General features: G+C 42.2%; 1 protein-coding gene across 7 annotated transcripts in view; it reads right to left on the reverse strand.

Moving 5' to 3' along the window:
• Positions 1-23,587, reverse strand: part of LOC144986673 (NLR family CARD domain-containing protein 3-like) — a 497,154-nt gene that overhangs the window by 432,328 nt on the left and 41,239 nt on the right. Inside the window, exons 11-14 of one of the 7 annotated variants that reach the window (XR_013650529.1) lie at positions 13,311-13,487; positions 8,284-12,696; positions 8,058-8,154; positions 6,086-7,884 (exon numbers count right to left, since the gene is read on the reverse strand). The exons of 5 other annotated variants lie outside the window; for them this stretch is intronic. Coding sequence is in view for 1 of the 2 variants with exons in the window: in XM_078934412.1 (XP_078790538.1) it covers positions 3,916-3,931; positions 4,248-4,421; positions 13,311-13,487 (367 nt within the window). In the remaining variant the exon portion in view is untranslated. Of the gene's footprint in view, positions 1-2,610; positions 3,932-4,247; positions 4,422-6,085; positions 7,885-8,057; positions 8,155-8,283; positions 12,697-13,310; positions 13,488-23,587 lie in introns of those variants that run through there. One more of the 7 variants, XM_078934412.1, reaches the window with a different exon arrangement.

A 23,587-nucleotide genomic window follows, 5' to 3' on the forward strand; every position in this document is an offset into this window, starting at 1 on the left:
TTCTGCTGTTTTTCTCCTCTGAGAGAGTTTGGAGTTCCCAGCAGTTTGAGTGGAGCTGAAGCAGCAGAGCTGAAACAGACGTTCTTCTGCTCCCATTCAGCATGAACGGACAGATCCACTGAAGGCCGGCCTGAAGCTCTGGCTTCCAACACGTCTGCATGGATCCAAGCGTGTGCAGTGTGTGCTGACATGCTGTTCTCTGAGGAACATGTTGGTGTCTGACTGGATCTGAGGACACAAACAGCTGCTGACATCTGAGAGGGTCAAGCTGCAGAGTGGCTCCTCAAAGCTCACGTCTCTGTGACAAACATGATGCTGCTTCTGTCTGTGCTCCACCACTAAAAGGACTGTCCAGAGTTGGTCCTGATCCGGTTCTAGTCTTTCTGGCTCCAACTTCTCTTTCCTGTCAGGAACCCTTCATGTTCTCTGCCTTCCTCACATTTCTGTCTTCTCTCTGGGCTTGAAGCCCAAAAGGAGCTGAAAGCTGCTGACTTCAGTCTGATCCCATGTTCTGGATCATCCGTGTTCCTGAAACACGCTGCTGGACCCGTGATCAGAGGAACCGAGGAACCGGAGAACTTCCCAGAACATGCACACACATGTGGGACTGTTCTGATCATCTGTGTGTGTTGACAGTGAAGGAGAGCTTTGTCCTTCAAGAACTTCATCTTTGAAAAAACTTTATTGACTCTGACAGAGTTTCAGCTTGAATCCATGTGGTTTTCATTCTTCCATTGAAGTCGTCTCCAGAAACTAAAGATCTGCTGAATCAATGCTCCTCTGAGAACTTTGGAGCTTTTCTCTGCATCTGTTCCACACTTGAATGTGCAGAAGATCAAAGCGCCGGACGCTCTGAGATTCAGCGTTCCAGTCAGCAGCTGCTGAACCAAAGCCAGCAGCAGGTGAGGATCTGGGCCTCAAAGCAAACGGACAGAAAGATGAATGGAAGAAGGGATGGAGTCCCAGTGTTGAAGACATCAGCTGGAGAAGCTCTGAGGCTCTTTCAGGTGGGCGTGGCAGCGCTGCTGCTTTCCAGCAAACCAAGCAAACTGCAGCATCTGTGATCTGAGAGGCTGTTGGTGAAGAAGAGCATCATCAGCATAGAACTGTGGGCCGTTTGGGTTCAGAAGAACAGCTTCATGATGTGGAAAGAATCTGTGTCCTTCAACAGGTCCAGAAGATCCCAAACATGGAAACTGGAAGCAGTTTGGATTCCGGTTTCTTCCTGAACTTTGAGGATCCAAATGCTGAAGATGGAAGCTGACAGAAAATGCAGCAGACTTTACCAATGTGCTCAGAACACTAGAACATCCACAGAAGAAGAAAACACTGTTCTAGTGGAACATCTACAACTTCTGTCCATGATTCAGAGGAACTGCAGAAAGATGACTCCTCCCACTTTGGGTTTGTTCAAATGTAGAAAAGAAAAAAAAACCAAATCAAAACAATTTGGATCAATTCTGGTAGAAAATGTTCAAACTTTTCAACTTTCAGGAAAAAAAGCTTAAAAGAAATAAATCTATTTTACAATCTATGGAGAACACTGTCTGGAAAACAGCAGAAGGAGAGAACGCTGCTTTTGGACCGCCCCCAGGTAATGGTACCTTCCAGCCATTGTCTCCGGGTCAAAGTGGGACGGCTGTCTTCAGACGGTGTGGTGAGGAAGACAGAACTTCACTATCTGTCACTGCTTGGTGGTCATAGTCACACTTAACTTTGTCGGTCGTCACAGACGGGATGTTGGAAGAATCATCATCATCATCATCCCAATCGTCATCATCACCACCATCATCATCATCATCATCATCATCATCATCATCATTATCATCATCATCACCATTATCACCGTCGCCATCATCGTCGTCACCATCAAGAGTCTTGGAGGGAGGGAGGGTTGTGAACGCACCTTTGTGCTATCCTAGGCACTTAAACATTGGGATTTGGGTCCGCCTCCAGCTCACACATGTAGGTGGTTCTTTCAGAGGTGCTGATGTTGGATGGAAGAACAAGTCTCTCAGGTGATGGAAGCAGCAGATATTGGAGGAGAAATACTGGATTTCCATTTTCCAGTGTTTCTACAACTGATGATGTCATCAATCTGATCTTTCAAAACACTTTACTTCCTGGTTTCATTGACAGCAAATGTTCCTAAAGATCTGAGCCCCTAAAAGCTCCAATAGCAGCTCAGCAGAAACTCTGATCTTTCTTGATGTGGAGGGGCGGAGCCTGAAGAGGAAGCATCTTTCTGCAGGTGGTGCTGCAGCTTTGGGCATGTTTTCCAACTCTTCAGCTTCTGCTGTTCATGGAGTCGTGTCCCTCTGTTCTTGGAAAGGAGAACTTTTCCCATTTCCACTCCCTCCTTTCAGCTGCTGCCCACTGTTCCCCTCTGAATCAGGAGGGAGGAGCTCTCATCTGTTCTGCCCACCCCCATCTAGAAAGACATCAGCACCACCTGAACATTCCAAAGCTCTTTTCCAACCCATTTCTACTGAGAAGGAACCAAACACATGAAGATTAGAACAGCTGGAACAGGATGAGGGGGAAGGCTAAAGATTCAAGTCTGTTTGAGTCAAAGATAGAATGAAGACAGAAATCAATAGAAAACACAGATTTGATTCAAAAGAGCATTTATTAGATCCAAACAGGCTGCAGGAATTTTACAGACAGCTTTCAGTTTGAAGCCTTTTGTCACCAAGATGCAGTTCTGCAAACAGCCAGCAGGTGTCTCCCTTCTCCCTCCTGCTTCAATGCAGTTGGTGTTGCAGCAGCTGCATTAAAGTGATTCTCTGCATCCAGAGGCTGTCATTCCTCACTAAGATCCACTCTGTTCATTCATGTCCTCTGGAGAAAACAGGCTTTATGCTCAGAAAGTTTCTACTAGTTTAGACATTCTAGAAAATGAGGAGATTCTACTGGATTTAGATGAAACTTCTTTAAAACTGCAGCTTAAAATGCTGTCAGCATGAAAAAGAACAGAGTTTTACCAACAAAACACCAAAGAAAAAGGAAGTTCAGTCAGAAAACTGTGGAAAACATCAATCAGACCAAAACTCTGTGTCTTTCAAACTGCATGAGTCAATATTTGATCATCAACAGAACAGAGATGATAGAAAAATGATTCAACTGAGAGACTTTTGTTCACTAACTGAGATCAGACGGGATTTCTGCTCCAAAAACTGACTTCAAAGGACTTGAATCCAAACCAGTGAGTCATGTGACCACAGCGTTTGTCCGTGTCTCCACTATGAACATTCTGGTCACATGACCATGTTGGGGGTTTCTGAATGAAACTCTGTGTTTGTTTGTCAATGAGAGTTTCTGGAGAACAGAAATCAAGTGTGAAACATCTGGAACCAGAATCTTGTGATCCAGAGTTCTGGTTCTGTCCCTGTTCCAGAGACAGAACCAGGATCCAACGCCTGACTGTGTTTACCCCTGACCCACACATAGATCTATGTCATCCAGAAATGTTCTGTCTGATCAATGATTCCCTCAATCCTTGATTGGTCCATCCCAAACTCACATCTGTCCATCAAATGTAGATCAAAGGAGAAAGTGATGATCTAGGAAAGAATCTGTTTGTCTGCAGGTCTGTTTATCTCCAGATCCTGGAGCTGCTGAACATCTGAATCCAACCCATGTTTCAGATCAACACTCCAAGTTAGAATGAGAAGAGGAAATGCAGTTCTCCATCAGTCCACCGGGGGAGCTGCAGCACAATAACTGTCCACTTGATGCTGAGAGAGACAGTGGAGCTGATCTCAGATCAGTTCCTGCTGCAGCTCTGACACTCATCTCCACTTCCTCTGATTCCTCCATCACTCTGCTCTCCACCTCCCAGGAACACCGTCCAGTCACAACATCTCTGCAGACCAGCTGCTGCTGCTGCTCCTCTCTGCTCCTCCAGGAGGAACATCAGTCCCACATCCATCTGCAGAGAGAAAGTTGAGAGACAGAGATGAAGGAGTGTCTCCTGATCCTGGTCTGTCAGTCAGTGATGCAGCACAGCAGCAGAAAGAGCAGCAGGAGCTTCAGTCCTGTTCAGAGCAGCAGCTTCCTGTCATCTTCACCTGTTGGAGCTTCTGCTGCTCTGATTGGCTGACTGTTGTCCTGAAGCCTGTCATCATTCTCCTCAGAGCTTCACTGAGAAGCTGCAGCTTCACAGGAAACTCTGCATCTTTGCTCTCAGACTAACTTTAGGACCAAACATCTGGAAGCAGCTGGACTGACTCCAACCCTCTACTGACCTCAGAGTCTGCAGTTTGGAGTTTGGACTCTCCACCAGATCCTGGAGCTGCTGAACATCTGAAAACTGAAGGTTGTTGTTCTTCAGGTCCAGTTTTGTCAGGTGGGACGGGTTTTTCTCCAGAGCTGAGACCAGAGCAGCACAGCTGGTCTTTGACAAACTGCACTTAATTAACCTGAATCCAGAACAAAGAGTTGAGTTTAAAGACAAAGTTCATGTTTTTCATCCTTCACTTCTTCTAAAGAGTTCAGAGCTGAAGAAGATCAGAAAGTTTAGAAAAAGTCCAAAGATGTGAAGCAACAGCAGCAGATCAGAAGAGTCCAGCAGAAGCAGAGAAGAAGAACATTCAGGAACATTCAGGACAACATGCAGCTGCTTCAGGAAAGAAGTCCAGATGTGTGAAAGTCAAACATCAGCCTGTGGCTGCATCCAAACCAACTGATGTTTCTGCAGCAACAGCAGAAAAAGTCCACTTCCTCTTTCTGCTCAGCTCTTCTCCAAACAGCACTGAATCATGGGAGAATTTCAGCAGCATGATGCTGGAAAGTCTTCCTCCCAGTTTTCAGGAGATGATCTTCCAGTCCTTCTCTGCTGCAGCCCTTCAAGCAGAGACTTTCAGCTCCAACAGATCAAAGCAGAGAGAAGAAGGAAGTGATGAGGAAGAGTCAGCAGCAAATGTTGGACATTGGTCCCTGATCCATGACTTCAGCTCTGAATGAAGAGTCAGAAGCTGCTGGGAGCTTTGATGGATGATGTGATGATGTTTGTGGATGAAAAGGTGAGGATGTTTGTGGAGGATGTGTCTGTCAGAGCAGCATCCAGCTGCAGCATGACTCTGTCACTGTCTGCTCACAAACATCAGCCGCTGGACTCTCAGCTGCATCTGCTGAAACACAGCAGCAGGACTCAGAGTGCATGTGAGCGTGCACGGCTGCTTCTTCTGCACGCGCTTTAAAGGAGTCTGTTGGAGCAAAGACTCAAAGAAGAGCTGATGGCTGCAAGCAGAACTTTGTGGAGCACAAATGTCAGCAGACAGCTTTGAAACAAGCAGCTGCAGGAAGAAAAGAAGAAGTTCTTCTGCAGATCTTTGAAGAGAACAAGCAGCTGCAGGAAGATGCTGCTGCAGATCAGAATCTGGACATTTCTGCTCACTGTGGGTCACCACAACTTTGTCATCATATTGATCTGAACACAACTGAAATATGGAGTCTGACCTCAGAGTCTGCAGATTTGCGGTAATTTGTGGTCTATAAACGAACAGCAATATAACCAAAAACATCATTCCCATTTAATTTCAACAGTTTAAACATTTTACTCCAAATGACCCTCGTTGACATAGGTGACAAACATCCAACACAATAGGCCTCCATCCGATTGGTCAAATGCATAAAGGGATTTATTTTATTCGTTAAATGCTTCTTTAGAACATTTAAGGTTTACGATTTATTGCGATTTTCGCAGTCTTTTGCGATCTGCGTATTGCAGAGCTGGATTTTGAGATAATGATACATTTGCGGAATATTGTGCAGTCCTAACACAAAGTGTTTATTTCCTCATTATGCAACAATGTTTTTTTAACAAAACATTTTACTTTATTTTTCCAACTAGAAAAGTAAAATACATGAAAAAATAAGTTATTTGAAGAAAAAAACAGCAATGTTTTGACATATTGCTGTCATGATGGAAATATAAAATAAATTATTAAATGTTTGAATTCATAAGATCTTCCCAGAGAAAGTCTCTGCTTCAACTCCTGCAGGGAAAGCTGCAACTGAATCTGACATCCGTGTTTCCATCTCTCTGACAGTTTGAAGCCAAAGCCCCTCCCCCGCCTCTTTACCTGCTTTTCCTCTCTACTGTTCACCTGTTCACATCCTCTGCAGCTGAGAGTCGTTTTTTCCAGCTCTCCTCCAGTGTTCTTCACAGAGAGCGCTAAATACGGTCATCATAGCAGCAGGTTGACACAACAGGATAGTCGGGGCGCTCTGGCACAGATTTCATTAATTTTACGCACCGCGTGCTGTCTGAACAACAACCCCCCCTCCCCCCCGTTCACACAAATAGCCAGACGGACCTCTCCTCTTCAGCGAGAATAGTGAAATTGATATCATCAATTATTAACTGACAATTGACTGACTTGGTGAGTTAAATATGGCAGATAACGTTTATAATTTGTGGGACACAAAAAAATTCTCCAGAACAGATAGCAGAGCCGTTGAAGTCAGAACTCAACGATACTCCGATCTTGAAGAATGTTGCCCCGGGGCTCCTTCAATACCGGGGCGCGGTACCCAGAAAATAGACCTTTTTCACACTTCCGCATTTTTTGACCGGAAATACGTCAATGACGTGTAAAACAACTTCCTGTTAGCATAGCGGCACATATGAAGAATGGCAGAGTGGAAGAGTTGCAGTTTCTGTTGTGTTCCAGGCTGTTCGTCTTCCAACCAAAAACAGCCCTACTTTTCATTTCATTATTTTCCTGTGGATCCAAACCTCAAACCCAAATGATATAGGCGATCCGAAGAGAGGAAGGGCATAGTTTAATGTAAACACAGGTGGCACCCTCTGCTGCCGGTATTTTCGCTCCGGATTGTGCTGCGGCTGCGTTGTTCGTCGCCCAAAGAGTGGTGTTGTCCCGAGCCTTTTCCCTTGGAAATACTTTTCCCTATTTTAATTACATGTATTTCATTAATTTAGAGTATTTTGTCATTTTGTATTTTCCTTAACAAAAATAAATGAAACGTTTTTGTAATTAAATACTTAACATACTTTTCAAATCATGATTACTGTGTTGTGGTGAAAGGTAGCAAATGTTTTAATACTGATTTTTAATTTCTTTATCTTCACAGGTGCTCTGGATGAGGCTTTGGATTACATCCATGACTTACTTACTGACATTGGATCTAAGCTCATCACTCCACCTTTTAAGCGTTCAGCTCCATCAGCAAGGAGGAAACGGAACAAACGCAGTCATGCCCCGCCTCAGAATTATGGTGGAAAGAGTGATCGGTAGGATAAAGTCCTTTCACATCAGGGACTCTCTCGTGCCGCTCACACTGATGGGCAGTGTGAGTCAGATCTGGCTTAACTGCCGTGTTTGGGCAAATTATCAAGGACTTTTTTGTGTTGAAGAGTGAATTAATGTTTGGTATGTAAATAATGTATAATGTGCAAATAGAATGGAAAAATTTAGTGTTCCCACATATTCTTAAAATCTAATTAAATATAATTGTTGTATTCGTAATATTTTTCTGTTGAAATGTGACTTTGACTTCACACAAAAATTAGATGAACAAATAAAACAATTTTGGTCAAAATTGTGCCTCATTTAATTTTTTGGTATGCGTAACAACTGATTAATCACAACACAAATAACATCAAACATTTACAATAAAAAACAACATTACAGATCAACAGTAAGACAGAAGGCTGAACTGATTGTTAAAGACAAGATAAGTGTAATAAGTGTAATGCATAAGTGTAAGGTATGCATTCATGCATTTGCCATAATAATATATATCCAAGTTCTCTTTCATTCCATCTCAGAAACCCATCCAACACAGCCATGAGAGGTTGGGGCTGCACCTGGCATAATCTGCTTCCAGATGCCATCATATATGGATCTGGCTGTGGTCCTACACAAGAGAAACACAAGATTATTGGTCACACAAAAAAGTTAGACATAAGTGCATAACTACATTTAAATTTAATTCATTATATCTGCTGTAACCATAATTTGGTTAGTCATAAGATTAGAAAAAACAACTTAACTTGCTGTCACAAAGCAACAAAAAGTTAAATGAATCACCTGTATATGCCTTGTACAGTGTGGACCTCTGACCATCCCTGCCAACTGTTTTGGGCTTTTGCACCACCAGCTCACTAACCGGTTCAGGATGGATTCCCTTATAAGTAAAAGGCAGAAAGCAATTACAGTCTGTAGTCACTACTGGGGGTGTTTTTATAATAATTTAGAGTTGTTATGGATACACATCCGTTCTTAAATCATAATGACAATATGATCACAAACCCACCTGTGTTCTTGGTCTGTGCAATCAAGCCACTCGTGCAGGCCAGGGGGGGTGAAACAGCCTGCTGACCCAGCTGTGAATAATGTGCGGTCTGGAACAAGATGGCAACTATGTGATTGCAGAATCCTTTATCAGCCGCACAACTGCAGGAATAAGCTTTCAGGTTGGCACTTTCAGCATCCAGTGATAACTAGACACAATAAATTAAATAGGTTACAATTAAGACATACTTATGTTGCTACATCAATGTAACACGAAACTACTTTCAGTAGGGTGACCAGATTTGAGTTTGTAAAAAAGAGGAGTGAAGTGAGTTTGTGAGATATATTTCATTTAGAGTAATTGGTGTTCAGAGCTGCATACATAAAGCAAATATGATTACATTTCATCTATGTTCAATGTTATTTTATTATAAAAGTATCAAAAAAGAGGACATGTCCAGGAAAAGAGGACATCTGGTCACCCTAGTTTGAGAAAAATAATACTAATAGTAAGTGAAGAAAGTGCCGCAACCGCAGCAAAAAGAATGAAGACGCATTCGGGCACCTTAACATTTCTTATTTACAGCTTCGCCAAATTTTTGGGTGTTATGTTAATCTCATGCCTTTTCACTTAAACATACACACAACATATTCACTGCGATGTGTTATATCTTATATTACAAATTAATAACACCAGGATTTACAGTTGACGTAGACAGTTACCGGTGATGCGGCTACGGCTAAAGCTAGCTGAAGCTTACCTTGGTAATGGTGGATAAACTCTTCGTGGACGAATTTATATCCCTTGTCCAATTTGTTTCCTTTAGTGGACGAATGCATCTTCACACTCTTCACTACATCGGTGCTGATAACTTCGCAACACAACTCAGGCTCTTTGAAAACACTCGAGGCTCTGCCATTCCTCCGCCAGCGAAGCACAAACCGGAACTAGGTTTACACGCTGACTACGTATTTCCTGTGCGGGACTATTTTCTTCATCCCGCCCGCGCCCGCTGAATTTCTGACCAATCCCGCCCGCTCCCGCATTATGTATGTCCACTCCCGCCCGCAAATCTCAGAGAATTTCTCCCGCACAGTAATAGAGATGCATTGATTTTGTATCGTCTCCCGTCCCGCAGGAAAAAACCCGTATTTTGTATTGATGAGATTACAGAGATTCGTGTCCTTCCTCCAGTCTCATCTTTTCATGCATTCCTCTTTTGTGAAATTTGCAACTTAATTATTTAATATATTTTTACAAATCCTGTTCGGTTAAAAGTGTGCGTGTGTCCGCGCGCAGACAGACGGCCTGAAGCGCGCTGAACCAGCTGGTAAAGATGCAGGTCAAAGTCATTTGGATTTATGGATTAAAAAAACATTGATGGTTCAACGGAGCTGAAAATCTATGAATTAATTTTTTCCTGACAGAAAAATACTTTTAACTTCAGCCTTTTCCAGTTTTGCTGATTAGCAGATCTGAGAACCATGCGTGTCTCACGATGAACCTCGTTTGAGGTTCTTTTCTGCTTCATCCATTGACATCATGTCCCTGCCAGGTGACCTGCTCCATCCTTATCCGCGCAGTGTTGCCAGATAGATTGACAGCTCTTTCATCCGTGTGCTGCGCTAGAGCGCCCTGACTATCATGTTAACCTATGATGACCGTATTTTGTGCTCTCTGTGTAGAATAACCTGGGTGCGCGGGGAAAAACAACTGTCAGCTGCAGAGTATATGAACAGTTTAACAGGTAGAGAGGAAAAGCAGGTATAGAGGCGGGGGAGGGGCTTTGGCTTCAAACTATTTCACAGAGATGGAAACACACGGCGTCAGATTCAGACGCAGCTTTTACTGCGGGAGTTGAAGCAGACTTTCGCTGGAATGATTTTATAAACCCAAACATGGAAACATGATTACCAAGTAGAACTCTTCAAAATTATAAACCTGATCTCTCCACATTCTTCGTGTCTATCATGCATTGATGCACACATCTCTCCATGTAGCGATCAGACCAGAACCTCTAGCCGGTAGCTTCGCTACACGGGACCGCGGTATCGGGCTTTAAAGAACACACTAAGAGGCGGGGCGGGGCGTTGCATACCAACAACAACAGGTTAGATGACAGAGGCCATTGGGCGTCTCTACCTGGTGCCTTCACGGAGCTTCAGTACATAAGATTCCGACAGGAGAAAACACTAACGTAGTCCACTATTATATATTCATGAGATATTCATGGCAGCACTGATCCCGCGGGTTTTTTTTTCGCCGCCCGCTCCCGCCCGTAGCACAATTGAAACCACCCAATCCCGCGAGATTTGGGTTGGGACCCGCGGGACCCAATCCCAATGCAGCCCTCTAGTACCCATCCCTGGTTACAGCTGGTTCTGCTGCTCCCAAAGTTCCTTTTTCTCCTCCCAGACCCCCACCCCCCATGAGAGCACTGCATCTTTACTGTCAGTAGCTGCGATTACATGGACAACAGTAATCTGAAAGAACGCCTGATCTGAAGAAAATGCGTCCTGTAAACACGCCGTTCAGAATATTCTGACCTGATCAGACTCGTTTGGATCTAAATTTCTTTCCGATTGAGATAGGTGGTTATGCCGATTGTTGATCCCATCGTTGTTCATTCCGATCGTGTTTCACTGCTGCTCTGGTTTAATGTCATGGATAGACGATGTTTCGCTCCAGAGATGCTTTGGAGCTCAAACAGAACCGACCAGCTGCTCTGCGGAGGCCCACCCGGTGCGAAGAGCTGCTCCGCTCTCGCCCCACTGGGTCTTCACCTCTTCCCTGTCTTACACCCCTCACGAGGGAGGAGTGCTTTGTGACGTCTGGACCCTGCGTGGTCCTGGTCCGGGTGCTGGTGGAAGGAGCGAACTGTGTCTCTGAGCAGAGCAGCCGGATAATTAACTTGTGTTTGAGGGGAGGGAGGATGCTTTGTTACGTGTGTGTTTTGTTGTTAATGCGTGGGAAAATTCAGACTGCGATCCGTCCCGCCGCTCTGGGTATGCGGCTGCCGGACTCAGGAGAACCGTGTGTCAGAGCTCAGACTTCAGGCTCACACAGCGGCTTTGGATTCAGAAATGTCCCTCAGTCCTTAGAAACTGTTCAAACAATCACATGGATTTGTGATTCTAAACAAGGCTAATATTGTTAGCGCGTATTAGCCTCCTGGCTTCTTCCAGCTCCGTTCTTCCGCAAAAAAGCACTGACCACACAGATTAAAAATAAAATGATGAGCGAACAGGTGCTTCATAATATTCTTAACATTAATAAAAGCATGATTAGAAGATCGTCTCGTAGATTACTGAGCTGCTGCATAAATGTATATGGCAACTAAGTATCCTTTTCCGGTATTTTCAACACTACTGCGCATGCCCAAATGATTTATTCTGACCAAAAGTGTGACAATGTGAACGTTCTAATCGAAAAAAGTTTTTCTGGGCCCATGTACACGGTTGAATTTAAACCCAACCATTGATCCCATCAAGATATTTTGAAACCGCGGCTACTGACATCGTGAATAGAATCCAATCCATTATCATGTTTTTAGGCTGTTTTTGTTCTTCCTGGTTTATGTTTTGGTCGTATCTTCCAGCCTGATTTGGTATGTCTGATCGTTTTATATTATTGTTATTAACAAAGTGACAAAGTGAGCGCTGGTAACACTAGTAACTACAGATCCCATGATACATTGCTTCAGCTGCCTTGCTGAACTGTTGAGCTGTGCAGCTTCCCTGGAACTCAGAGGAAAATGTGACGGAGGTGATGATCATCTTTAGCCGCTCTAGAACATTTATTTAACTAAATAGTTCATTCAGAAGTCCACAGAACCACTCAGAACACCAAACTAGAGGGAAAAAGGGAAAATCCTATTTCTGGACGTGCTCAGCGTGATGACATCATCTGCATCTCTGCTGTACGACTAGCGCCCCTTAGTGGTGAGAATCAAAACCACATTTCTCTCTGACAGATCAAATGAAGTGGAGAACATTTGACACAGTAATCCAACATGAACTCTTACTGCGTCAATCCAAACTAGCTGATGATGCTGCAAGTTATTGTGAAGCTAGCCCTTACCATGCTGAAGACAACAGTGGATTCTGAACACAGACAGATGGTTCCATATGGAGGCCCGTATGGGGTTCTGATTTCTATTAATATAGAACTATTTCCTTTTATTTCTACAAGGCAGAGCCCACAATCAGCTTGGAGGACTGGCCCCTTAAGTGGGGGTCAAACATCAACGGGCCGCCTTGCACACAAGTACCTGGAGACAGCAGCACCATCAGTGCCTTATGAAAGATGGTTGTCCCTCTCTGGACATGTGGTTCAGAAAAAGAGAGCTTCTCTCTCCTCTGAACAGATCAGGAGGCTTGTGTGTTTGAGGAAGTGGATGAGTGCTTGAATGTGGGGGCAGCCATCGATTTGTACCTGCAGTTCAGCAAAAAAGCAGAAAGCTAGTGATGACCATGAAAGTTTTCTTTCACTTCCATTCTGGATGCTCTTCACAGACAATTGTTCTTTCATGTAAAACTTTGGAGTTGAACATTTCTAGTTGTAAATGAATCTGCAGTCATTTCTGGTTTTCAGTGAATGAAGTGAACACTGACTAAAGAACACTTTGTGTGTTTTTGTTGTACTAATGACATTCAAAGGAAGTGTCTGTTCTAGATTCAATATTTAAAGATCTTTTCAAACTATTTCCTTCAAATAGATTTGATGTAGAATCCTTTGAATGGTTTTCTGAAAACTGGAAGCTGAAACTAATTTGGACGCCAACTTGAACGTTCAACATCCATTTCTGACATGAAATGGATCTGTGTTCTAAAATAGGTTGGAGATCCTGATTTACAAGATCCTGATAGAAACAGATCAGCTTCTATCAATCATCAGAACAATCAATTCAATTGATGAAGAAAATCTGAACCAATCATCAGTTTGTTTCAAACACGGCTGTGGACAGAAAATCTTCCAGTGAAACATCAGAAATTTCTTCACCTGATACGTTCTTCTCATCTTTCAGGGAGTTCAGCTTCTTTACTGACCTCAGAGTCTGCAGTCTGCAGTCTGGACTCTCCAGAAAACCACACAGATGAAGAACTCCTGAATCCTGCAGGGTATGGTTCAGGCTCAGGTCCAGTTCTGTCAGATTAGACAGGTTTTTCTTCAGAGCTGAGACCAGAACTTCACAGCTGATCTTTGACAAACTGCATCTCCACAACCTGCAATGAGACAGAAAAGTGTGTTCAGGAGCAGTGATGCAGCTAGAGGTCCAGGAACTTGGTCCATTCAGTCAGGTGGGACCCGCCCTGATGACAGACTGACAGATGACATTTACACTGTTTGCTCATTTCTTTTGGATTTGGACCCAAAAACATGATCAGGAAGGAACATGCTATAGATTAGAAATGACTTGAAATGAAGTTAAAACAGACGAGGAATTGAAATGTCATTGATCATCATAAAGTATTCATGACTAAATATTTACAATCCAATAGATTTAAAGCTTCCATTTCAAAAATGTCAGATTCCAAGAACTAAACAAAGAGACACAGGCTGTGTCCAAATACCGCCCTACTCCTTAACTTCTTGTTAGGGAGGACTGTGAGGATGGAGGACTGTGTCACTGATTTGGGGGAGGAGTTTAACATCAAACAAGATGGAGGGGTCGGTCAGGACACAGGGAGTAGGAGACAGAGATGTGATCCACTTGGCAGATGTTCCACATTTATTCTGTTGCTGATTCATATTCCAAGTCTGTCTGCAAAAACTAAAGATCCTCTCATCACTACACAAATAGCACAAACTGACCTGCTGTCAATAAAATAAAGTCCATAAAACAATAAAACTGAGTCTGTCATTATGAACATAAACTCCTATAATATGATAAATAGAATTTAATCTGCTTTAGTGCAGGAATATCTAGTGTCCTGGATTTTAGAAGTAATTCTAACACCATGATCACTACTTTTTATTTAAGCGATGAATATGATGTCATTGATTTCACAAAGTGAAAATCTAATTGATATGAGCATTTAGTGATGATCATTTATTAATCCAATGAGCTCAGAAGATAAAAACATGGATGATTACTTTAAAAAATACATTTAAATGTTTTTTTTTGTAACAAAAGTGTGAACAATTACCCAACCTAAACAATGAAACCCTCCAATTTAGTGAAAATGTATCAAATAAATGACAGCAGTTCTCCTAAAACATAAATGTCTCCTTTTAGTCTCTAAACTAAAGAAAACACTGGTTTCCATCCAAATGACAAATCAATGTCTCCATCAAAGTAACAAAGTAAAGCACAGAAGTCCAAACCGTAGAACATTGAAACCGTTTCAGAGCTTTTCTCATGCACGCGCTCACACACACAGTCCAGTTTAGTCCCGGCACCTTCAAGCCAAGAAAAAGCATTGCAGGCCTGTTGTTGCTCTTGGAAAACGTGGAGTTTGTTGCAATAATCCAGTCAGATCCAGAGAGAACAGAAAGACGACGACTCTGCTTCCATGTGACCAGCGTGATGCACCTTAGCTCCACAGCCTCCACTCCGACTCCCGCTCCGTCCTTTCCCATCCAGAAAACAGTTCCTCCACTCACCAATCCCAGCTCATTTTCTGATCCAAATGTGACCTTCTGTCCTTACAAACACACTGGAATCCGTCTCTCTGGAGGGAAAAGTCACCATGTGCCCTGTCTGCAACTTCCTGTCCATCTCTCCTTTCTACCTCACCTGTTCCCGCTCTCTATTGATCAGGAACGTATCACAATTGGCTAAATAGAAGGCCTTACAAATGAACCAATAAATAGAATCAGACAAAAGAAAAAACTAAATTACATCACCCCCCCCTATTTTTTTCTTGTACAATTTAACAAAATAAAACAGACTCAATCACTAATATATGGAGTCCCAAACTGTTCATAAATAATTCAATACATATGACCTTTTGCAATCACACGATCAACCATTAAATCTCTCATAAATATATACAAAGATCATGAAATAGTGAAAAACCTGCACACTGACTTTAAATGAGCCATTATATTATCAAATACATTTCATTTTGATTTAAAAACCTGTTTGTTATTTTAAAACAGCATTTTAAAATATTCATTTTAATCATGTTGAATATTATTATAATTCTATGTCTTTCTTCAGAAGCTCGGATTTCCAAATCAATATTTTCCAAAGTATCTCTGTTTTTATTTCATGTTGCTGTTTTTCATAATGATTTATTTATTTCATGAAGAGCTTTTCCAGCAGAATTTTTCTATCTGTCAATCAGTGAAAGTAGGCGGGATCTAAACTCTTATTGGCTGATTCCTGGAGATCGACTCGTGTAGTACTCTTCAAAATAAAGAAACCTGCTCTCTCAACATTCTCCGTGTCTACCATGCATTGTAAATGACATAAGCACAGACACAGTTATATGTGGCTATCAGGCTAAAAACATTAGATGGTGGCTCCTCCCACATGCGGCATGGTGCGTTCATGGAGCTCCAATTCATAGAAGATTAGCAGAACTCCAACAGCCACCAATCCTAACTTACACCACTACTATATGTTCATGAGAACAAAACCTGAACTGACCTTAAAACCAGAAAATTATGGATACCTGCTTAAAGCCATTTCTACCCGCAAATTTAGAACAATATTGGGTAACGCTTTCTTTGACAGTACAGTACTTACAGTGTACTTAAGTGGTATTTACATGGTACTTATTGTGTAACTACTGGGTACTTTCAGGGTACTTACATGGTATTTTTTTATGGAATTTACTGGGTACTTAAAGTGTTTTTACATGGTACTTTCTATAGGACTTTACTGGGTACTTACATGGTACATTTTTGTGTCTACTCTGTACTTACCATGAATTTATATGGTACTATTTGGTTCATACCTATGTGGTACATACTGGGTATTCATAATATTCTTACTGGGTATTTACATGTTGTGCAAAGGTGTCTTTTATGGTACTTACCACATGTAAGAACAAGGTAAGTACAAATAAAGTACCTTGACCTTTAAGTCTGCACTCGCTGCATGTTTCATGGTATTTACCATGTAACTGTACTGTAAAAGAAAGTCAGCCCTATTTCCACTTAACTACATGGTACTTTCATTATTAAATACTGGGTATGTTCACTTGAATATTACTTGGTACTTACCCCTTAAGTAACGTAAGTTAGCAGGTTTTACTGACATGGACTCTGATCTACAAACATCATTTTTCTCCTCAGAGCTACTAGATTTGGAATAATGCAGATATTCTACACAAAACATAAACTGTTCGTTTTGTCGTTCTTGAACAGAAAACTGTGCCTCATCTTTTTGGTTTTGCTCTTTTACTCCAACATTTTAAAACACAGGGAACATAAATAATATGTTCATAGAATAATTCATGGTCACATAGATGGTTGTTGTAAAATGAGTCAAATCTTTCCAAAATGTTGGAGTAAAAGAGCAGTTTATGTCCAGATCTGTTTAAATCTGGAAAAAAAGTGTTTCAGTGTAAAAAATTTATGAAGAATTCTGAAAGAAATGTCTTTAATTTTCTTGGTGATTAAATAGTTTTGGGACAGGGACCAAACCTTTTCCCACTGAATTCTCCATCAAACCTGTTCCAGTCAGAGATAACGTGGGCTTTTGTTGCTGTCTCATTCAGAAACAGAGAACGGATAGTTTGGTTCTTCCTGCAGCTGAAAAACATCTTTTTCGACCACAATTCTGTTCCTTTGGAGGAGAACATGGAGGATTTGAAGGAGAACTGCTCCACAGAAGTCTAACACCATTGGGATGCTCCAGTAACCAATGCAAACTCTGCAGGTGAGACATGCAGACTATAGGTGGACAGAAACTCAACGGAAGACATCAGGTTACCTTGTGGATCCATCAGTTGTGTCACTAGAGAAACACCTTTTCTAGAATACTACTCTGGTTTTTGTGTAGAATATCTGCATTATTCCAAATCTAGTAGCACTGAGGAGAAAAATTATGTTTGTAGATCAGAGTCCATGTCAGTAAAACCTGCTAATGAAAGTGAAACTAGAGAGTTCAGTGATGTCAGAGATCATTTCTTCTTCTAATTTACGTTTAGATTTAGCCTGGATGCTGCCATATCTTCACACATCTTTAGAAACTTCCCATTTTCAGAGTTCCTAGTTGGAGCTGTCAGCCTTTTCCTGTTGATCTTTGTCCAGTAAAGTTGAATGAGTCTCTGAATCACTGATTGAACATGTTCATGTTTAATAATGTGCTGTTCAGCTTCCAGTAACAGATATTTCAGTCAGACAACTCTTGCAGAAGAATATTTATTTCACAACAGCTTTAGGTTTTTACAACATCTTTAGGTTGGCCTTCACAATTTGATTCACAACTTCGTTTTGGCATAAGGCTCCGTTCAATTCCTTGAGATAATTCTGTTTTCCTTAGACTTTCGGGTAACAAAACCCCCAACACCAAGATCATCCAGAAGAAGAAAATGTGAATGTATAATCAGTGTGTAAATAAGATGAGGTGTGTTTTCGGCGGCATTCCATTTTCACTTCATTTCATTTTCCAGTATGACTGCTATGTGTTTACCCGGCACCATTGACCGTTGGCCCGTTCGAGAACCACTCTATGAAGGGATGATTCTATCTAGTGTATCTGCTATGTGTTTACCCCGGCATCATTTACCGTTGGGCCGCTCCCGTTCGAGAACCACTCTACGAAGGGAACATGCTATCTAGTGTATCTGCTATGTGTTTACCCCGGCATCATTTACCGTTGGGCCGCTCCCGTTCGAGAACCACTCTATGAAGGGAAGATTCTATCTAGTGTATCTGCTATGTGTTTACCCCGGCATCATTTACCGTTGGGCCGCTCCCGTTCGAGAACCACTCTACGAAGGGAAGATTCTATCTAGTGTATCTGCTATGTGTTTACCCCGGCACCATTGACTGTTGGGCCGCTCCCGTTCGAGAACCACTCTATGAAGGGAAGATTCTATCTAGTGGACCTGCTATGTATTTACCCGGCACCATTGACCGTTGGGCCGCTCCCGTTCACCAGGGGAACATACTATCTGAAGAGAGAGGGAAGAATGAAGGGGAGCCAACAAGATTACACAACCTGATTCAATTTTAACACCAATGCAGTTGATACTCATCATTTGCAGCTTCCACCTGACATTACATATTCATCATTCAAACCAGACTTATTTTTCTTTGAGCCGCTAATATTACATCAGAATTTAATCTAACATATCTCTGAAAAGCGGAGGAGGACCACCTTCCCATTGCTTTTAGCGGAGATGATGGCACATGAAGAGCAGCAGTCGTTGCGGCGCCAATTCTCAGGGAGTGCAGGGTGTAAAGGTCTGACGGAAGACCTCAGGACGAGCAGACGTCTTCAGAAGGTCATCGAGGACAACAAAGCACAGACTATTGAAGTTTTAATTAGTCAAGGGCGTCTGGATACTGCAAAAGAAGAACTTCAGATCCACGAGGGATCGTAGGTTTTCAAGCATTTTAGCTAGACTGAACCTTAACATTTAGAGGCGAAGAATAACAAGCCTCTAAAGGAGATGCCTCTAGCCGAGTGTCATCTGCTTAAGCAGGGCAGATAGAAGACTGGCTAATGGACACATGATTTAACTCTTGAAAAAAGCTTGAGAGAGTGTAAGGGATAATTTCTCCGTTCAGGGTTAAAATTGCTCATGGCGTTATTAAACACTACCCAGTCAACCGATGACACATAAGATTATCATCTCACATTGAAACAGCCTCAATATAATCCCCATGGCTGAATTCTCTCTCATATATTGTACTATGCACAAAAAAAAAAAAAACAATAAAGCAAATCTAATCTAACCACACGATCCCTTACAAACCATTAGAGCTGTGAATTCAGGCAGCCAGACATACGCAAACCACTCTTCGTAAGTTTTTCCCCCAAAAACCAGAAGGCGCAGCCTCAGAAGAACAAGTGGAGGGAGCCTGAAGACACAACAGTCTTTACCATAACAAAACCACTCCAAGCTTAGAGAGGGAAAGATCAGACGCAAAACATGAAAATCCAGAACTGGAACATGTGGCCCAGGATCGAGCTACCCAGAACAAGAACACAAGACGAACGGATGACCATAGGACCAAAGCCACTGCAAATTTCAGGTGGCACAATCATTGACAAATCATATTCAACCAAAGAATGAATAAATAATACACTGCACAAAAGCTAGAGATGACATAACGGGGAGAGGCAATAATGAATGAACCATCCAGATCCATAGAAGAAAAATAAATCCGGACGGGTGGAGGACCATACATTATAGACAATGTGGAAACCCAGATTTCGAAAATAAAGTTTTTGCCACAGAGATTCAAAAGACCAGGGATACAGAGGAAATTTGGCCACCGAGAAATCATCAATAACTCGCAAAAGGAAGGGCACCCATCGCCTATAAATATCCAGTGCAGGGCTACTGATAATAAAGTTGATATTATTAGGACTGCCACGACAGCTGAAACAAGCGCCAACTGAATGACAAGAGACGCCACTGAGAGACATAGAGGCAGAACAGTGAGAACATCAGTGATAACAGTCATCCTCAGCCTTATATCGCGTTCGGAGGAAAATCGTGGAGACAGCATGGGGAGCTGAAGAAAATATATACTAATCCTGAAGGCGCATGGGGAACCAGGCCACTGATGCCCAGAAAGATGAACTGCGAGGCGCTAATGGTCCAGATCAAGTCACGTCAACCTGAACACTTCCTAGGGGCCACCCTCAGTGGCGGAGTTGAAAACGATGCCCCGGAAGAATCCATCACATAGCCCCCACAAACCTCCAAACCAAACCAGAGAGAGAATAACAAAGTAACTGTCCAGCCGAGAAAACAAGGCCGCAACGAGACTGACACATTCACTAATGCAGCCGATGCAAGTCCCTGAAGCCAGGGCACGACCCACTGGGGTACACAGAGTGGGGAAAAACAGGCAGAGCAGCAGTGGCGGTTCTACACCAACTTACTCCCTGGGCGAGTAACCCCACAGCCCCCCCCCCCCCCCCCCCCCCCCCCCCATCGCACACATACAAAATTTGACAACATCCTGTTGTGTTCCCTATCTTCTATTTAGCCATTTTACACAAAAAATGCATGAATTTTCTAGACTCATATTCCAGGGGGGTCAAACTCAGTCACACAGGGGCCTAAGTTAAAAACACGCTTAAGGTTTTGGGCCGAAGAAGATAAACATTTACTGAACACACTAAAGCTAAACTTTTAAACCTTTTAAACTGAACTTTTTTAACATAAATATGAATAAAAACAGGAACACAAGTTAACTTAAACCCTAAATAACTTGTAATATGTTGCTCTCCATTGAAATATATTCTGTAAAAATTATACAAATATGGACATGCTGCAGAACAAAACAAAGAAAGCCTGGAAATATTAATAAGAAATTACAAATCAAATATTTCCTTTTTTTTTTTTTTTTGCTCTTTTATCATTTTTTAGAGCATTTTTTTAGAGCTGGACTCCTGCTTCATTTTTAGCAATAATTTCTACAAGTGTGACGTCCTGTGTGTGTCTTTGTGAAACATATCAGAGGGATTAGATCTAAAAAATAAAAGTTATTGTGATTAACATGTTTAGGTCTTGTAAAACATTAAAGACTAAATCATAGAACTCATCAGTGGGATTACTCCAAAAATATTTGGCATTTCCCTAAATTTGTGCAACCTCAACAGTAGAAATCCTCCAAAAAAACTCAATCCATGAAAAATGGTCTGCGCCCAACACCCCTGTTACGGTTTCTGTTTCTTTGCCCTTGTGGTTTGTTTCCTTTTTGTTCTGGCATGTTTTGAGTTTAACTTCCTGTTTTATTTTGTAGGGTTTCCTGTTTCTTTTTAGTTGTGAGTTTTACTTTGGTTCCCCATCCTTCCTGATTGTGTTCACCTGTGTCTCGGTTGTCTGTACGTATTTAAGGCCGCCTTTACACTGCTTGGTTCAAGTGACCCAATTCCGATTTTTTCCTCTCACGTGGCACAGATCGGATATGATCGGTGAATGTGTAAGCAGGACAAAAGTGCATGGATTCCGTTTTTCTCAGATCGGATACAGGCCTCTCTCATATGTGGAAATAAATCGGAAACAAATCGGATACGTGCATTTGCGTGTGCCATGTAAGCAGACAGATCGGATATTCCCCAGTAAAGGCGAGTCGGACGTCAGTGACGGCAACTCAGGAGACCACCAACTGAGATCACATGACTTATTAAGGTGCTTTTTGTGCGCTGGTTTTGCTGTCAGCGTGTTACCTTTCAGCCTCAGGCTTCAGACCGTAGTTGGAAACCGCTGTTATGTCCGGTCCGGTCCCGGTCCGGACGCAAACGGTAACTAATGAAGCGGGACACCGTTGCTATGGAACAGCAGGCTAGAAGCTGTTTATTTCTTTGGGGGGCGTGTATGATGGGGACCATGTGTGTGTGTGAGCGCGCACACGCGTGCTTTCGTGTGTGTGTGTGTGTAAGGAGAGACCCCCCTCTCTCCTGTGAGCGCGGGAGTGTGAGCGCGGAGCGGGGGACTGTCGGAGAAAGGTAAATTAAAAATAAGGTGTCTCGCCCAAAAGTTTTGGAGTCTTTCTTAGCCCACTCTGTAGGCTGAGGGTTCAGAATGGAAAAGAGAACCCCGAGGAAATCTACCGTGTGTTTCTGACCACAGTCGGAAAAGAGAAGTCATCGCGCAGGAAATGTTCAACACTTGGATCAAACTGTTCGGACAGCACGTCTGCAAACACTTCCTCATTCAAAACTCAGAGAGAGCACATAAGACGGCCGACCAGCCCTCATTTTTACTCCCCCATGCATCCCCTCAGGAGCGCCCAAGGCAACGCCTCCTTCCGTCGCCACCTTGTCTCCATGACAACCGCAATCACAAAAGTCCGAAAAAGGTCCGCGGAATGCGGAAATACTGCTACGTAGTCCTCAGAATGTCTACGTTTGATAGTTTCAGCATTGTATAGTGTAAATGCAAAAATCAGATATGGGTCACTTTTAAAAGATGATGTAAGCGGGTCGTCAAACAAATCGGATATAGTCAGAAAATCGGATATGAGCATCAAGACCTGCAGTGTAAAGCCGGCCTAAGTCTTGTCATTCCCTTCCTCCTGGGGGGTATTCCAGAAAGCAGGTTATGCTAGCACTCACGGTAAGTTTGAGGCCAAGGAAGTTGATAACCCCAGCTTTCGGTTCCAGAAATGGAGGTATGTTTCAGGGTAGGTCAAGTTGCCATAGCAACTCATGCTCTCAACATAACCTGGTCTGGAGCAGGTTTAGTTGAAGCTTAGTTTGTGTACAGAGAGGTGAAGCAGCATGACGTGTCCATTTGAAGTGATTTAGTGGATGAAGAAGCTCAGATAATACTTTTTCCACCATGAGAGGGTGATAAGATCACATATGGATGTTGGAAAGATAAACTTTTTACTTTGATCTAACTTAATTATTTGCTTCAGTTAAGATAAATCATTTTTTTGTTAGGTCACCTTAAAAATAACACGTAGTTTTCAGACAATTATTTTCCTTTCGTTCAAATTAATTCAATTAAGTAGGTGTAATTTTCATGCTGCTGTTAGATCGGCACCGCAAGGGATTCTGGGATATCATTCCCTTTGCCTGTCTGGACGGATTTGGGTTTAAGTGTGGGTTTTTCACAAAATGTGTTTAGTTGTATAGCTGTTTTACTGTGTTTCACCGTGTTTTGCCGAGCTATTTAGTCCTACTAAGCTTACGTCTCTGCACCATGAGTGAGAGTAAAGAAGAAGATGATGAGTTTATATAGCACCCCTACCACCCCTTTCTGTTATGACAATGGCGGAATATTCTTTAATGAATTTTTGCACTCCGTGCATTTTTCCCCCCGTTCTTTTTATTGTTATAAAAATTAGCATATCTGCCGGCTCAAACTTAGACATATGAAAGTTCAAGAAATATAAGTAATTAAGATGGAAAAAAGATTAATAGAGTAATGTGACATTTAGTTAGATAAATACGTAAATTTGAGTTGTATAAACAATTATTGAGTTTGAATAAATTTAACTAAATTATTTAAATTATTTTTTATCCGTGTTACTTTTTTGATGGACTTATAATCTTTAACCGCCGTCATTAATATCTCAGACTCCGTCTCACTTCCTTCTCAAGTGTCGCGCTTTCTTTCTTTTTTTCTCCACACGTTTCCATGGTGACTCCAGAAATCGGCGATCTATTGAGAATGTCTTTATGTACCTGCTGTGCACGAGCATTAACCCAGGGTTACCAAGTCGAGCGTAATTA

Source organism: Oryzias latipes, chromosome 2 (genome assembly GCF_053564925.1).
Source record: "Oryzias latipes strain Hd-rR chromosome 2, Olatipes_Hd-rR_3.1".
Classification (NCBI taxonomy): Eukaryota; Metazoa; Chordata; class Actinopteri; order Beloniformes; family Adrianichthyidae; genus Oryzias; species Oryzias latipes.